Below are 15,679 nucleotides of genomic sequence, written 5' to 3'. Positions count from 1 at the left end.
AAATAAATACACTTAAAAAAAAAAGACAGTGGGGGTACCTGGGTGGTTCAGTTGGTTAAGTGTCCAACTTCACCTCGGGTCATGATCTCACATTTTGTGAGCTCGAGCCCTGCAATGGGCCTGCTGCTGTCTGCACAGAGCCCACATCAGATGCTCTGTCCACCTCCCCCACCCCGCCCCTGCTTGCAGTCTCTCTCAAAAACGAGTAAACGTTTATAAATAAATAAATGAAAATTTTAAAAAGACAGCGAGATCAATCTCTGTGAATACTGTACTATCACAGGAATTTTTTTCATCATGTTTTTTCTACATTTTCCAGAATGTTAACTGTCATCACATATTACGGTGTGACACATATTAACAATCAGGCAAAAAACATTTTATTTTATTCATTATTTTTTTTGTATTTTTAAAACTGTTTATTGATCTTCAGAGACAGATAGTGGGGAAGGGGCAGAGAGAATCCCAAGCAGGCTCCGCACTGTCAGCACACAGCCTGATGTGGGGCTCGATCCTATGAACTGTGAGATCATGACCTGAGCCAAAACTAAGAGCTAGACATTCAACCGACCGAGCCACCTAGGCGCCCCAAGCATTAATCAGTACGTGTAGTTCATCTCAACAAGCTGCTTTTTTTCCCCATGGGGAGGCAACCCTAAATTCAGTTACATTACATATTAAAGTCACCTAAGTATGTAGTCAGTCTTTTGTCATCTGTGGGCAGCATATTTACTTTGTGGACTTCTAGATAATTTTTGACTCTGTTTGGACTTTTTGTTTGCTTTCTCTAAATGACCTATTATCAGTTAGCATGAGTCCTGCAGACTAACATGAATGTTATCTAAGACAGATGAAATTTGCAAGCCAAGTTTGCAGTCCTAAAGCCACTCTAATGTGACTTTCAAAGCTAGTGGTATAAGAGCTTGCTTCTTGTTTTATTTGTAAAATAATAGAACTTACTTCATGACTGTATGTGTCTTAATAGGTTCCAAGGCATATACACTAATCTGTCACAGATACACAGATAATACCATGGTGAACCATGCAGCTGCTTCAGAAAATGGGCCATTTTTCCTACCTTCAGGTTTTGTTTTGTAATAATTTAAAAGGTTGCATCTTAAGTTATATATGTATACTCCCATCCATGCATATGTGTTTACCATACACGTATATCCCTGCCCAAAAATCTAAGAGGATATGCACTAAGAATTGAGGAATGGTCATGTCTGGGTGGCAGAATTATATTAGTGTAAAGGTTTTCAGCCAGAAAAACTGGCCGACGATGGCTTAAACCACAAGGCTGTGTGTTGTTTACTTAAGTCAGAGGCAGGCAGTCCCAACTTTGATTCCTTAGCCCAAATTGTCATCGAGGACCCAGGTTCTTTCTGTCCCTTTGGGCACCCACAGGATCATTTTTTATCCTGAGCCTACTATTTCATGCTGCTGAATGGAGGCTCTATCTCCAGGCATCATGCTATGTTCACAGTGGGGATACCAGAAAAGGGGGCAGAACCTACCATGTGTATTCCTTGTAAGACAAGGAATTGTTTTCCCTGTAAAACCAAAGCCATAGTAGAGACCCCTCCCCATGCCATTCCCATGACTGTCTCTTATATGTAATTAGAACAAGTCATATAGCTCCCCAGGCTCCAAAGAAGTCTGGGCAGTTGAGGAGCTGACAGATGAGACAAGATTGTCATGTTTTCTTGTCCCGTTTATGGTTGGTTCCCTGAGGTCAGGCATGTTGCTTCCTGGATAAAATTAGAGTCCTGTTGTCAAGGAGGTGAGGGAGAGGTGGCTGCTGGGAAAGCAGCTAACTGTCTGCCACAGTGATCATCTTCATGTTTTTTCTTTTTGTTGTTTCTAATTTAATTTATTTTTAATGAGTGTGGATTACTATGTGCTTTTAAAAATGTGGGTTTTTTTTTTTTTTTAACATGCTGCTTCTGAGGTGATGCCGTGTCACTTTCGTCCCACCATGCAAAGTACAGCTGACATGGCTGCCCCGTTCTTTCCTCAGGTCTCCGACCATCCGGGACATGGTGATCCGCTGCATCGCCCAGATGGTGAACTCCCAGGCGGCCAACATCCGCTCAGGCTGGAAGAACATCTTTGCCGTGTTCCACCAGGCAGCCTCGGATCACGACGGGAACATTGTGGAGCTGGCCTTCCAGACCACGGGCCACATTGTCAGTAAGTGGCTCTACTGTCCCACCTGCCAGTCTCAAAGGGTGACCACTTATTTCCTGTCTCTTTTACTCCCCAAAGGGGCTTCCTTGTTTGAGATCTGCGGTCATATAATAACGTGGCAGGTGGCATTCTGAGCACTTGAGGCATGTGTGCAAGAACCCCGTGAGGGAGATACGGTCGAGTCTCATGGTTCGCAACCACAGAACTAGTGCTGCCAGCACTTTTGCGGACACATGCTTGCATCCAGCAGGGAGATACTTGAGTCGCCCAAGGCACGTGTTCCCAGCTGAGGTGAAGCGAGGCGATGCTCTGCCTTTTTGTTTCAGCTCTCCCGCTGTAAATAAATAAATGTCCTTTCTGCGGTATACCTACTACCACGTATTGTTTTCATTTTTGATTTTTTTGTTGGTGAGTTCACCATTTAGGATGGCCCTGAAGTATAGTGCCGGAGTGCTGTCCAGTGTCCCTGGAGAGAATACATGTTCTCGATAAGCTTTGTTCAAGCTTGAGTTAAAGTGCAATTGGCGAAAAGTTCTGTGTTGTGAACCAACACTATTTTTTAAATCCTGAAACACACATAAAACAAGGTTATATATTTATCGGGTTTTTTGTGTGACGTTTATTCATTTTTGAGAGAGACAGAGTGTGAGTGGGTGAGTGGGAGAGGGGCAGAGAGAGAGGGAGACACAGGATCCGAAGCAGGCTCCAGGCTCCGAGCTGTCAGCACAGAGCCCGACGCGGGGCTCGACCTCACGAACCGCGAGATCATGACCTGAGCTGAAGTCGGACGCTCAACCGACTGAGCTGCCCAGGCGCCCCGGTCTTCATAAAAAGTATAAAGCAGATCATCTTTGATCTTTTTTGAGGTCTTTTAACTCTTTGTAAGCTTCTTGCTATTCATATTTTTGTCTTAGGTGATATTTGTAGGTTTTCAGAAACCTTAGATTTCTATATTACCTTTCACCTTTAGCTCATTGACCTTCTTTATCTCCCTTTGTCTTCACAGCCAGGTAAGGGGTGGTCTTGGGACAGAAACGGCCAGGGCAGTAAAGGACGCACTCGGGATCACCCAACCAGGGCCTAGCTCAGTGCTCACCTTCTGTTGGCGAAGGCAGCTAGGGGGCCATTTCACACACACATCAGTGTTTATCCTGCATCATTCCTTAAACTCCATCCTAAAGTAGCTTAAATTGAAATGGACACCTTGGCATCCTGATGAAGCTTGGTTTTTTTATGGCTTGTCCTCTCTCACTTCTTTGGGGACACTTGTCAGGTAGGACTTCTTCAGAGAGTCCTTCTCTGACCCCCAGCCTAAGCAGCCTCTCCTGCCTTCTGTCCCCTCACCCAGCACTCACCCAACCTGAGATGATATTTTATAAACGTACTGACACAGGTGATTCTTGTCTGTCTTGCCCATTGGAGCAAGAGCATTGTGAGGGCAGGGAATTCGATTGGTCACCTCTGTCCCCAGGGCCCACAACCATGCTTTGCACATAGTTGGCACTCTAAACGTTTGTCGAATGAATGAATATTTGGACCTTTGCATCGTTGCTTGAGCTCAGGAACCAGTTTAGCCCAAGTGGTGCTCAGTGGATTCATCCCTGAATAACTTAATAAAAAGTTGTCTTCCGGAGATGGTGACATGTTTCTCCTAGATTTTCACAAAAGTAACTTTCTTGGGGTGGGAGGGGGTGTTTGATCCCCATTTCTAAGTCCTGGTCTTATAAACAATGTGGCTTTGTTTCCACAGCAACTATTTTCCAGCACCATTTCCCTGCAGCCATCGACTCCTTTCAGGATGCTGTCAAGTGCTTATCAGAGTTTGCCTGCAATGCCGCCTTCCCGGACACCAGCATGGAGGCCATCCGGCTCATCCGCTTCTGTGGGAAATATGTCTCTGAGAGGCCTCGGGTACATTTTTCCTCTCCTCCCCCTTGGGCACTGAGGGAAAAGGAATCACGGGGCAAAAAACCCTTACTCCTGGCAAAGAACTTTCCAGCTGCGCTTTCAGAAGTGCGTGTTTGCCCTCAGCTAGGCGTTCAGTTCAGAATGTCGCTGTTGCTGTTTTGTGTGTATGAGGTGACTTGTTTTATCCCTACCGAACTTTTATGTAGTATTCTACTAATTGTTTTTGTGGAAAATAATAGTATTTAGCTTTGAATTTTGGCAAAGCTGAAGAAGCTAGACCTTTCTATTTGTAAGAGAACAAACCTGGGGCCCCTGAGTGGCTCAGTCGGTTGAGCGTCCGAGTCTTGATTTTGGTTCAGGTTGTGATCTCCCAGTGTTGGGAGCAAGGCCTGAGTCAGGTATGGGGCTTGCTTGAGGTTCTCTCTCTCCCTCTCCCTTTCACCTTCCCCTCTCTTGCACACGTGCTCACTCTCTCAAAAAATAAAGCAAGAGAAAGAACAAACCTACCTCTTAAGGAAAGACATTTTACTCCCCCCCCCAAAAAAACACGACATTTTACCATTTTGACATGACTGAGAAATCACACTTTAAAAATCATCTATTGTTTTCTCCCAGGAATGTCCGAGTTTATTCTGTTATGTCTCACCTTTCCAAAGAAGCCTGTTTGGTTTAAACGACCATCTCAAACAGTGACATTAAGTAGAATAAGCACATCTAAACTATGATGGCTCATACAGATCTCTTCCTCAGATCTTTTCTGCGTATTGACTTATTTAGTCTCCACATCAGACCTATGAGATTGGGAATTATGTCCCCATTGTACTGGAGAGTTCACTGAAACAGAGAGAGAAATTGCCTAATGTTGGATAAGCTGAGCTGATAAAGAAATCCCATTACAGCAGACAGCACTGCTTCAAGAGTGGTTCCAGAGCAAAAGGCTCAAAATCCCAGAGGTGGGGCAGGGAGTAGGGCTTCCCACCCAGACTGGGAAAGACTGCCAGCTTCTAGCTGCATGACCTTGGGCAGCTTACTTATAATCTCGGTGCCTCAGTTAACTCATCTGTAAAGTAGGACATTTATTTGTATCTGTCTCATGGTGTTACCGTGAGGATTGTTAATCCACATAAAGCACTGTCACAGTTCCTGATGCAAAGCAAGCCCTCAATAAAGAGCTGCTGGTGGTATTGTTTTAAGGAGTGCGTATTACAGTTATATTCCAGAAAGACCTAAGGTACGGAATCATCTTGAATACCTTTTGACCTTTAATGCTTTTTTTTTTTTTAATGTTTATTTTTGAGAAAGAGAGAGACAGAGTGTGCGCCCAAGCAGGGGAGGGGCAGAGAGAAGTGGGGGACAGAGGATCTGAGGCAGGCTCTGTGCTGACAGCGGAGAGCCCAACACGGGGCTCAAATTCATGAACCATGAGGTAGATGGTTAATCGACTGAGCCACCCAAGTGCCCCGACCTTTGGTGCTTTTCTTAATGGAACACCTCCCACCCGCAGGACCCTCGTGATCTGCCCACTCAGCTTATTCTAAAATCCACAGAGGTCCAGAGGTTCATACGTGGAAGCTGCTCGTGTGCTCTTGGGGGAGGCCTGTGTCTGCCTCCTCCGGATTCCCGGTCCCACCCTTGCTGAGTGGATGTTTTTAGGAGGGGAAGATGTGTGGGGCCTGGAGCTTCATGTAGTTCTCTTTGACTTTCTTCCTTTGCTTGCTTGGCCTGCATCTGAGAGATGACCCTCCTTGTAGGTGCTACAAGAATACACAAGTGACGACATGAATGTGGCTCCTGGCGACCGGGTCTGGGTCCGAGGCTGGTTCCCCATCCTGTTCGAGCTCTCCTGCATCATTAATAGATGCAAGCTGGATGTTCGGACAAGGTAACCATGTCCCGGACGGTGCCCCTTCTGTCATGGAATGAGCCTCGGTCACCGGCTTAGTTGACCCGTGCTCTCCCACCGTCTTCTCTGCTCTTTTCCCCCTCACCCATTCCCTCTCTGTGCCTGGCTTTGTTCCTCCAGAGGACTCACGGTCATGTTCGAGATCATGAAGAGCTATGGCCACACCTTTGAGAAGCACTGGTGGCAGGACCTGTTCAGAATCGTGTTCAGGATTTTTGACAATATGAAACTCCCTGAGCAGCAGTCAGAGGTAGGTGATGACTAACACGGTGCCCTAGATATGGCTAGGTGGCGTAGGGGTGGGGGAGTCTCTGCCTTTGTCTGCTGCGGGGTTGTGTCATCATCCCCACGAGATGTGTTTCAAAATGAAAACCCCATCCTTGGAACTCATACCAGAAGCAACTAATGCTAAGAAACTGTCCCCATCTGAGGAAGGGTAAGGGGAGAGAAGTCACCATGGCCGGCCTGCTTGGCCCTTGGGCATTACACCTGCCAGTTCAACAGGGCACTGCTCCCGTCTGTTCTTTGGTCCGCATCAGCTTCTCAGCAGTCAGTAAACAATGGGATGTCTCTGGTCCCTAAAAGAACCCATTTAAAACATTTTTACGAGTGCCTGGCTGGTTCAGTCAGAAGAATGTGGATTCTTGATCTTGGAGTTGTGAGTTCAAGCCCCACATTTGGCATAGAGATTACTTAAAAATAAAACTTTAAAAAGAAAAGTTTTTAATGAAGTTACAGTTGGAGATGATGTTGGCAAATTATTAGGCTTTTTTTTTTTTTTTTAAAGGATATCTGATGCCTCTAGTTGTCATTGTTATTTATCCCTCAGGGATAGAGGGAGGAAGAGAGGATATTCTAAGACTTTTAGAAGGGAAAGAGTCACTTTCTTAACCACTTTTAGGAATACCGTTCTCTCCCTCCCCCTGGTATAACAGCAACATAGGTTTAGTATGGAATATTGAGAATATATAGAAAACTCAGGGGCGCCTGGGTGCCTCAGTTAGTTAAGCGTCCAACTTCGGCTCGGGTCATGATCTCACGGTTCATGAGATCGAGCCCCACATCAGGCTCTCTGTTGACAGTGTGGAGCCTGCTTGGGATTCTCTCTCTGCCCCTCCCCCACTCACACTCTCTCTTCTCTCTCTCTCAAGATAAATAAGCTTAAAAAAAAGAAAAGAACACGCAGAAGACTCACAACTTTACCATTCAGAAGTAAGAGTTAATGTTTTGGCAAATTTCTGTCTTCTACGTGGTTAAAGTATGGTTGAGGTCACAGTATAAGAGTTCAGCTTTCTAATCTTATTTTAAAATAACTTAAATTTTTCTTCCTTGTAAAACAAATCAGAATACAGAAAAACAAAGAAAACATTTGAACAGCCACTGTTCCAGCTTCCACAGGCAACCACCGTTAACCTACCTTCACATTCTTCGTGTGTTTTCTTCTTTACAAAAATGGGATCCCAGCCCACACGCCGTAAATTGCTTTATCAGTTTAATACCTGAGTGTTTTTTCACAACCCTAAGTCTTCTTCCATACTGTTTTTAAAAGCTGCAAACTGTTGGGGCACCTGGGTGGCTCAGTCGGTTAAGCACCTGACTCTTGATTACGGCTCAGGTCCTGGTCTCATGCATTTGTGGGATTGATCTCCACGTCAGCTATAATGCAGGGCCTACTTGGGATTCCCTCTCTCCCTTTCTCTCCACCCCTCCCCGCATACCCGCTCTCTTTCTCTCTCTCTTTCGAAAGTAAATAAATAAACATTAGAAAGAAGGCAGCACTGAAATGAACATTCTTTGCTGCTACCTTTGTTCTTGTTTTTTCTTTTTTCTCTTGGGACAAGTGGTATGTCAGGTTTGGGGCTTACAAAATTACTGAGGCTTTTGATACGTACTTTCAAGTTACTTCCAAATAAATTCGCAACCTTTATAAATTTACAGCCTTTTACATTTGAACAGTGCACAAGAGTTCCCGTTTCTCCATACCCCCTCCAACTCTTCATACCTTAATGAATTTTTTTAATGTTTATTTTTGAGAGAGAGAGCACATGTGGGGGGAAGGGCAGAGAGAGAGGGAGAGAGGGAATCCCAAGTAGGCTCCATGCTGTCAGCACAGTGCCCAACTCGGGGCCCAATCTCACGAACTGTGAGATTATGACCTAAGCTGAAATCAAGAGCTGAATGTTCAACTGACTGAGCCACCCAGGTGCCCCCATACTTTTTTAAATCTTTGTTCATTTGATGGGCCATAAGTATCACAGTGACAAAGTTTTGTAATTGCTGGTGAGGTTGCAAACTTTTTTTCACATTGCTGATTCACAGTTTTTTTTTCTTTTATGAATTGCTTTTTCACATCCTTAGCCGATCTATTGGGTTAGTTATCTTTCTCCTATTGATTTAGGAGCTTTTTAGTGTATAAGTAACATAGCTTATCCTTCCATAAATTGCAAATGCTTTTGCCCACTTTGTTATTCTCGTTTTGTTTTCATTTTAGAAAATTTTAGCTTTTAGGGAACCAAATTCATCAGTCTTTTTCCCTTATGGCTTCCACTTCTGGAATCTTGTTTTGCAATTAGCAACCCTTCCCTTTTCGATGATTTTCTAAATCTCTGTATACATTAAATACTTAAAATAGTGCCATGAAATTACCAGCGGTACATTTTGGGTGTAAGGTATAACTTAGCACAATCTCATACTCACTTTTTCCAAATCATTAAAGCCTTTGGTCAGTATCCCTTTGAATGACTATTAATGTCCTGACATATGTATAAACTTAATTTAGTTGCCACCTTCTTGGGCATTTGTTCATATGTGTTTTCAGTGTGTAAGTGCCAGTGTGGCATAAACATCTTTATTCACAAGACTTCACCCACAGATGTTTACTGCTTTCCTTAGGATCCACTCCTTTGGGCAGCGTGACTGCCTCCGTGGGTGTGAGCGTTGTAAAGACTGACTGTAGACACGTACTTCCAGGTTGCACAGCAGAGCGGTTTTTCCCCTGAGGTAGGAGTGGGCCCAGCTCACCACAAGGAGAGTAGCTTTTAAACATTACCTTGTTGTTTTTCAGAAATCCGAGTGGATGACGACAACGTGCAATCACGCACTCTATGCTATTTGTGACGTGTTCACCCAGTTTTATGAAGCTCTGAACGAAGTTCTTCTTTCTGATGTGTTTGCACAGTTGCAGTGGTGTGTAAAACAAGGTACTCTCTCCGTCTCCAGGCGTCATCCTTCTTGACGTAGTTTTTAATGAGAGGTTCGTTATTTCAGTATGTGAAAGCAAGAATGTAATGCCAAGGAGTACAATATATAATCAGTGAAAATGTGTATTTTTTTATTTAATAAGAACATAGAAACAATCTCAAGTCAGTTATAAAGCATTTTTTATTATTTAAAAAAAATTTTTTTTTTAATGTTTATTTTTGAGAGAGAGAGAGAAAGAGAGGGAGGGAGAGAGCGCCCGTGAGTGAAGGAAGGGCAAAGAGAGAGAGGGAGACACAGAATCCGAAGCAGGCTCCAAGCTCTGAGCTGTCAGCACAGAGCCCGATGCGGGGCTTGAACTCACGAACCATGAGATCCTGACCCGAGTTGAAGTCAGATGCTTAGCTGCCTGAGCCACCGAGGTGCCCCTTATTTGTTTGTTTGTTTAATTATTTTAATATTTATTTATTTATTTATTTTGAGAGAGCTAGAGCACGAGCAGGGGAGGGGCAGAGAGAGAGAGAGACACGGAATCCAAAGCAGGCTCCGGGCTCTGAGCTGTCAGCACAGAGCCTGACACGGGGCTTGAACTCACGAACTGTGAGATCATGACCTGAACCCAAGTTAGATGCTTAACCAACTGAGCCACCCAGGTGCTCCTAAAGCATTTTTTAAAGATGGATGTAGTTATTATTATATTTAAAAAGAAGTGCCTTTAGGGGTACCTGGGTGGCTCAGTGGGTTAAGCGTCCCAACTATGGCTCAGGTCATGATCTTGTAGTTTGCAAGTTCGAGCCCCATGTCAGGCTGTGTGCTGGCAGCTCAGAGCCCGGAGCCTGCTTCAGATTCTGTGTTTTCCTCTCTCTCTGCCCCAACCCCGCTCACAATCTGTGTCTGTCTCTCTCAAAAATAAAACATTAAAAAAACATTAAACATTTAAAAAAATTTTTTTTAAAAAGATGTGCCTTTCTATATTATACCATGGTTTCTGCTTTTGTCGTAGTTGAAATTTTCTGTAATGTTTTTAAAATGTCCTGTGGGAGGGGCACCTGGATGGCTCAGTTGATTAAGTGTCCGACTCTTGATTTTGGCTCAGGTCATTATCTCGGAGTTCTTGAGTTCAAGGCCTTGTTGGGCTCTGCACTGATAGTGTGAGCCTACTTGGGATTCTCTCTCTCTCCCTCTCTCTCTGCCCCTCCCCTGCTTGCTCTCTCAAAAATAAACATTTTTTTTTAATATATTATGGGAGTCAATATAAACAAATAGCTTCATCAGTGGACATTTTTCGTTTGAGTACTTATGTGTTGATTTTAGTACATCCTAGGAAGAATACCTACAGAGCACATTAGACCTGGATTCCGTAGATAGTTTTGGCTTAGGACAAAGCTTAATTTTGCAAAGTTTTTCAAAAAGTGACTCAGTTTTAAAATAAGTGAAAAAACAATCAATACCAGTATGGCAAAAACTGGAAGTGCAATGTTTGAGTGACTAAATTTTGAGAGACACTGATCTAATATTTCCGTCTTCTATCATTTGATCACATAAGAAGCCAGTTAATTAACAAACTGACCTTTTTCCATCCCAGCAGTAAAGCTGTGATAAGTAATTTTAACTCTTGATAGCCTGTTTAACAACAAAAGTTATTTTTTTTATTTAAAAAAATTTTTTTTTAATTTTTATTTATTTTTGACAGAAAGACAGAGCATGAGCGGGGGAGGGGCAGAGAGAGAGGGAGACAGAATCTGAAGCAGGCTCCAGGCTCTGCGCTGTCAGCACAGAGCTCAAACCCACAGACCGCGAGATCATGACCTGAGCTGAAGTCGGACGCTCAACCGACTGAGCCACACAGGCACCCCAACGACAAAAGTTTTAACACTGTATCATTGCTTCGTTAAGTAAGAGCCTGCAAACCCTCTGTCATGTCCCCACCTCGCAAGATGAAGCATCAGTGCCCTGGTGGGAATCAAACCAGCAGCGGAAGTTTGATGATAGATGTTGCTTTATTTTGCAGATAATGAGCAGTTGGCTCGCTCAGGTACAAATTGCTTAGAAAACTTAGTGATATCCAATGGGGAGAAATTCAGTCCCGACGTCTGGGATGAAACGTGCAGTTGTATGCTGGATATCTTCAAGACAACCATTCCACACGTGTGAGTGCAGATGTGATTGTTGCTGATTCTTGCTGAGCTCAGTAGATGTCTTAAGGCTCCACATTGCCTTTCACACTGATCATTTTCTTTCTCTTGCATTCCCTTCAGTTTGCTGACATGGAGACCTGTAGGGATGGAGGAAGATCCATCAGAGAAACACTTGGTAGGGTTTTTTGTTGTCATCTTTTCTCTGATCTCGTATTAGGTAAAAAAATTAAGTAGCCCAAGGAGTTTGTGCTTTTCTGATGGGAAGTGAGCAAAAAAGGCTATAAGCTTTAGGAGTGCCTGGCTGGCTCAGTCAGTGGAGCGTGCAGCTCTTGATCTTGGGGTCGTGAGTTGGAGCCTCACTTGGGGCATGGAGATTACTTTAAAAAAAAAAAAAAGAGTTAAAAACTATGTGCATTAACATGTTTTTTTAGAAAGTACAGAAGATAAGTCACCTCACCCAATAAAAGCCACAGTTCACATTTCTAGTTTTTACTTTGTGCGACGGCACACATATAACCCACGCGTGTTTGAAATTCGGGCGCGCTTGGCACAGAATGTTTTACCTAACAACGTGTAAGCAGTCTTCCATGTTTTTAAATATTGTTTGAGAGCAGCCTTTTCGGTGGCTATACATTATTATATTTAGTGAATTCTCCCTTGTTGGACTCTCAGGTCTGGTGTTTGCCTGTTAGAAGTAATACTTTGGTGTAATTATCCTCATTTATTCCTCTCCTAAATAAAGAGTGCTTTCTTCCACCACCAGTGAAATAGTGATTGTTATTTTTTGTGTGAGGCCACATCAAGAAGTTCTAATTCAAGTCTCACTTTACAATATTTTGCTTTATACGGGGTTTGTATTATTAACGTCTATTCCCAAATAACTGTAAAGCCATTAGATTTTAAAAGTCATTTGGAGGGCATCTGGCTGACTCAGTGGAGCATGTGACACTTAATATCAGAGTCATGAGTTCGAGCCCCACATTGGGCCTGGAGCCTACTTTAAAAAAGGGGTGGCATTTAGGATATAGCAACTTAAAAAATGAAGCACCCTATTTAAACATTTTTTGTTTGTCTTCTGTCAACTTTTTAAAAAGCTAGCTCTTGGCACTAGTGTATTTTTGAGCTTGTCCTCATTAATTAGTCATATGTATTGTTAAATCATAATATGTAGAGAAATACCTTCGAAGTCAGAATAAGAAAATACGAGATTTAAAAATATATATTTTTTTAATGTTTGTTTATTTTTGAGAAAGAGACAGAACGTGAGCAGGGGAGGGGAGGAGAGGAGGAGACACAGAATCCAAAGCAGGTTCCAGGCTCTGAGCTGTCAGTACAGAGCCCGATGCGGGGCACAGACTCACGAACCGTGAGATCGTGACCTGAGGCAAAGTCAGACGCTTAACCAACTGAGCCACCCCGGCACCCCAAGAAAACGTGAAATTTTAGTGGGAGGGAAAAATAAGTGAAATTTATAATGTCTCCTGTGCAGTCCAGCATGGAATGTCATTTTACTTCAGTCCAAGCAAGGCACTTACCGTCAAGTTGGGCCAGCCCCGGTGTTAAGCCGGGCACATCTCTGCCCAGGTACTCAATTGTGGATAAAGTGAACATTGTATTTCTCTCTGGCTTACTTTTAGGATGTAGATCTGGACCGCCAGTCTCTGAGCAGCATAGATAGAAATGCCTCTGAGAGAGGCCAGAGTCAACTCTCTAACCCGACCGATGACAGCTGGAAAGGTAGACCATATGCAAGTAAGGCTACTTTTTCTAGTTGTTTTCATTTATTTATTTTAAATAGGTAACACACTTATGCAATTTAAATATTTGCAAAGTACAAGAGGATAAACACAATAAGCCTTCCTTCCACCCTGTGCCTCAGTCTGCCAGTCCCTTCCTGTGGCAGCCAGTGTCACCAGCTTCTGTACGTTTCCAAAGACATTTTATCCATATATAAGAAATGCATATCCGTAAACACCTATGTCCGTGTACACACATACACATGAATTCTCCTGTCCTTTTTATACAAATTACAGAATACTATACATTGTTTTTTCAGTTAGTATATCTTTAAGATCATTCAAAATCAGTACCTTAAAAGCTTTCACATTCTTTTATACTATTTATGTTATCCAAGGATGTGGATGTACTATTGTTTGCTTAATTGGGTTTCCTACTAATGGACATTTGTATTATTCCCAATCTTTGTGACGAACAGTACAACATTGAATCACTTAATGTGTGTGTCATTTGTGAGTTTATCTGTGTAATAAATTCCTAAAAATGGGATTGCTGGGTGAAGTGCACTTGCCATTTTGACGGATGATTAGATTCTTACCCCATTAATGTTGTTTCTGTTTACGTGATCTTCAGGAACACACAGGTGATATTTCATACCTTTGGAGTATTTTTAATTTGCAGTTTCCTAATTATGAGTGAAATGAGCAGTGTTTCATGTGTCTAAGATCTTTTCATGATCTGTTCAAATCTTCATTTTACATTGGCTGTTAGTCTTTATTGGTTTGGAGAAGCTTTTTATGTGTGAGAGATCCCTTTTCTGGATATGAGTTTCAGATGACTTTTATCAGTTTGTCCCACAGTGTTCTTGTGATCTATTTTACTGCCTGTCATTTTAAAAAACAGGTCTGACAGTTGCTATGCACCAGGCACAGCCCTGTGTGTTTCAAATATGTGATCTCACATAATTGGTACTCTACCGTTTGAGGAGATACTGTTGACATTTGGATCCTTGGGACCTAGCGCACTTCTGGCTGACTGAGAAACTGGAACCGTCCTGTTTCCTGGTCTGGTTGTTTTCAAGCTGTGGCCATATTGTTTTCCTTCATAGCAGCCCCACCCTCTTCTCCACATGCCAGGCTGTAGGTGTTAACACCGCTGTTAACTTCTCAACCAGTGCATTAGGCAAAGCCACACGTGCTCACCGCTATTTTTTGAAGGCATAAAACAGAAGCACCCTTGGGATCGATTGAAAAGCTACCATGTTCCTCCATATCTGCAGCTCGTGCCAGTCTCTCTGTAGTAGCCAGTGAGAGAATGAACAGTGCTGCCTCATTGGCTCCAGATAAAGGATTGGCTTGTGTGGAGGAGGCACATTTTAACTAGAACCGCTCTTGGTGCAGCAGGATGTTTATACTCTGAGAGGTGCCTGGGCCTTGAGACCCCTGTCCTTCCTCCTGGGAACGTGCCTCCAGTCTCCCATCTCAGCCTGCCTTGTGGGCAGCAGGTACAGGCTTACAGCACTTGCGTTGTTTCTCTTCTTTTTTAATTTTTGGTCCAGGCTGATGTTACTGAATTGGCATGAGTCAAATGTACATGTTTTGCAACTCCACCATATTCCTCTTTAATTAAACTGATTCTACATAGAAAATTGATAGACAGACAGACATACAGAAAGACAATTTTAGTCACTTTCCAAAACTTGAGAATGACCTAACCTCATTTGGCATCACTAAATGCTTTATGTAATGTTTTCAACTTCCTGATTCTATAACAATAAGTTGAATGAGGAATCTCTACTTTTATTATAGTCAAATCATCCCACACCTCCGAAGTGCCTGACATGGACCACCACTGAGCCCAGGGAGTGAGAAGACAAAGATGGAGGGAGGAGATGTTAGCTAGAGTCTAGTCAGTAGCTGCAGGTGGCAGAGAAGCTTGTCGGAAGACGTGGGCCCTGCGTAGCTGACTCCTCCCCTTCAGGTCTTTGCTCAAGTATCACATTCTCGGAGAGAGCTTTCCTGACCAGCTTATTTAAACTTGAAGCCCCATCCTGATGACATCCCTACCTTGTCCCCATCCCTACCTTTGTCATCGTCATTTGACATAGGTAGACATGTGCCTTAGACTTAAATATCTTGTTTATTTTCTGTCTCTGCCATGGAAGCAGGGATTTTTGTCCAGCTTATTCACTGTTATGCCACAGCATCAAGGACTATGCCTGGCATGTAGAAGGAGCTCGGTTAATATTTACTCAACACTGGCTGAATCATTATTAGGGTTAATCTTTATCGTCTAATATAGATCAGAAACTGTTTGCCAGCCTCCTCATCAAGTGTGTGGTCCAGCTGGAATTGATACAGACCATTGACAACATCGTCTTCTACCCTGCAACAAGCAAAAAAGAAGATGCAGAACACATGGTTGCTGCCCAGGTAATAGGATGAGCCTCGAGGAGGACGAACTTGCCCCTGGAGAGGTTGCTCAGATGCAGTGGTGTGCTGGAGCCAGCTCGTAGATCGTGCTCATCTCTCCCCAGCCCTGTGATCCGTCACGGCATATTGGTAGCTTGAAATTGGCCACGATGAGAATATTTATACCACAGAAA

At 43.3% G+C, this 15,679-nt stretch overlaps 1 protein-coding gene across 3 annotated transcripts in view; it reads left to right on the top strand.

The window, feature by feature from the left end:
* The window catches only part of ARFGEF2 (ADP ribosylation factor guanine nucleotide exchange factor 2), a 102,665-nt gene that overhangs the window by 74,702 nt on the left and 12,284 nt on the right, over window positions 1–15,679 (top strand). For all 3 annotated transcript variants that reach the window (XM_053199842.1, XM_015082668.3, XM_027046747.2), the window contains 9 exons: window positions 2,021–2,193; window positions 3,941–4,101; window positions 5,850–5,980; window positions 6,122–6,251; window positions 9,066–9,201; window positions 11,211–11,349; window positions 11,458–11,512; window positions 12,975–13,089; window positions 15,376–15,506. In XM_053199842.1, coding sequence (XP_053055817.1) covers window positions 2,021–2,193; window positions 3,941–4,101; window positions 5,850–5,980; window positions 6,122–6,251; window positions 9,066–9,201; window positions 11,211–11,349; window positions 11,458–11,512; window positions 12,975–13,089; window positions 15,376–15,506 — 1,171 coding nt within the window. The remainder of the gene's footprint in view (window positions 1–2,020; window positions 2,194–3,940; window positions 4,102–5,849; window positions 5,981–6,121; window positions 6,252–9,065; window positions 9,202–11,210; window positions 11,350–11,457; window positions 11,513–12,974; window positions 13,090–15,375; window positions 15,507–15,679) is intronic.

This window comes from Acinonyx jubatus, chromosome A3, assembly GCF_027475565.1.
Source record: "Acinonyx jubatus isolate Ajub_Pintada_27869175 chromosome A3, VMU_Ajub_asm_v1.0, whole genome shotgun sequence".
NCBI classification, from domain to species: domain Eukaryota; kingdom Metazoa; phylum Chordata; class Mammalia; order Carnivora; family Felidae; genus Acinonyx; species Acinonyx jubatus.
Note: the sequence above shows the minus strand (reverse complement) of the source record. Positions and strands in the feature narration are given on the sequence as shown.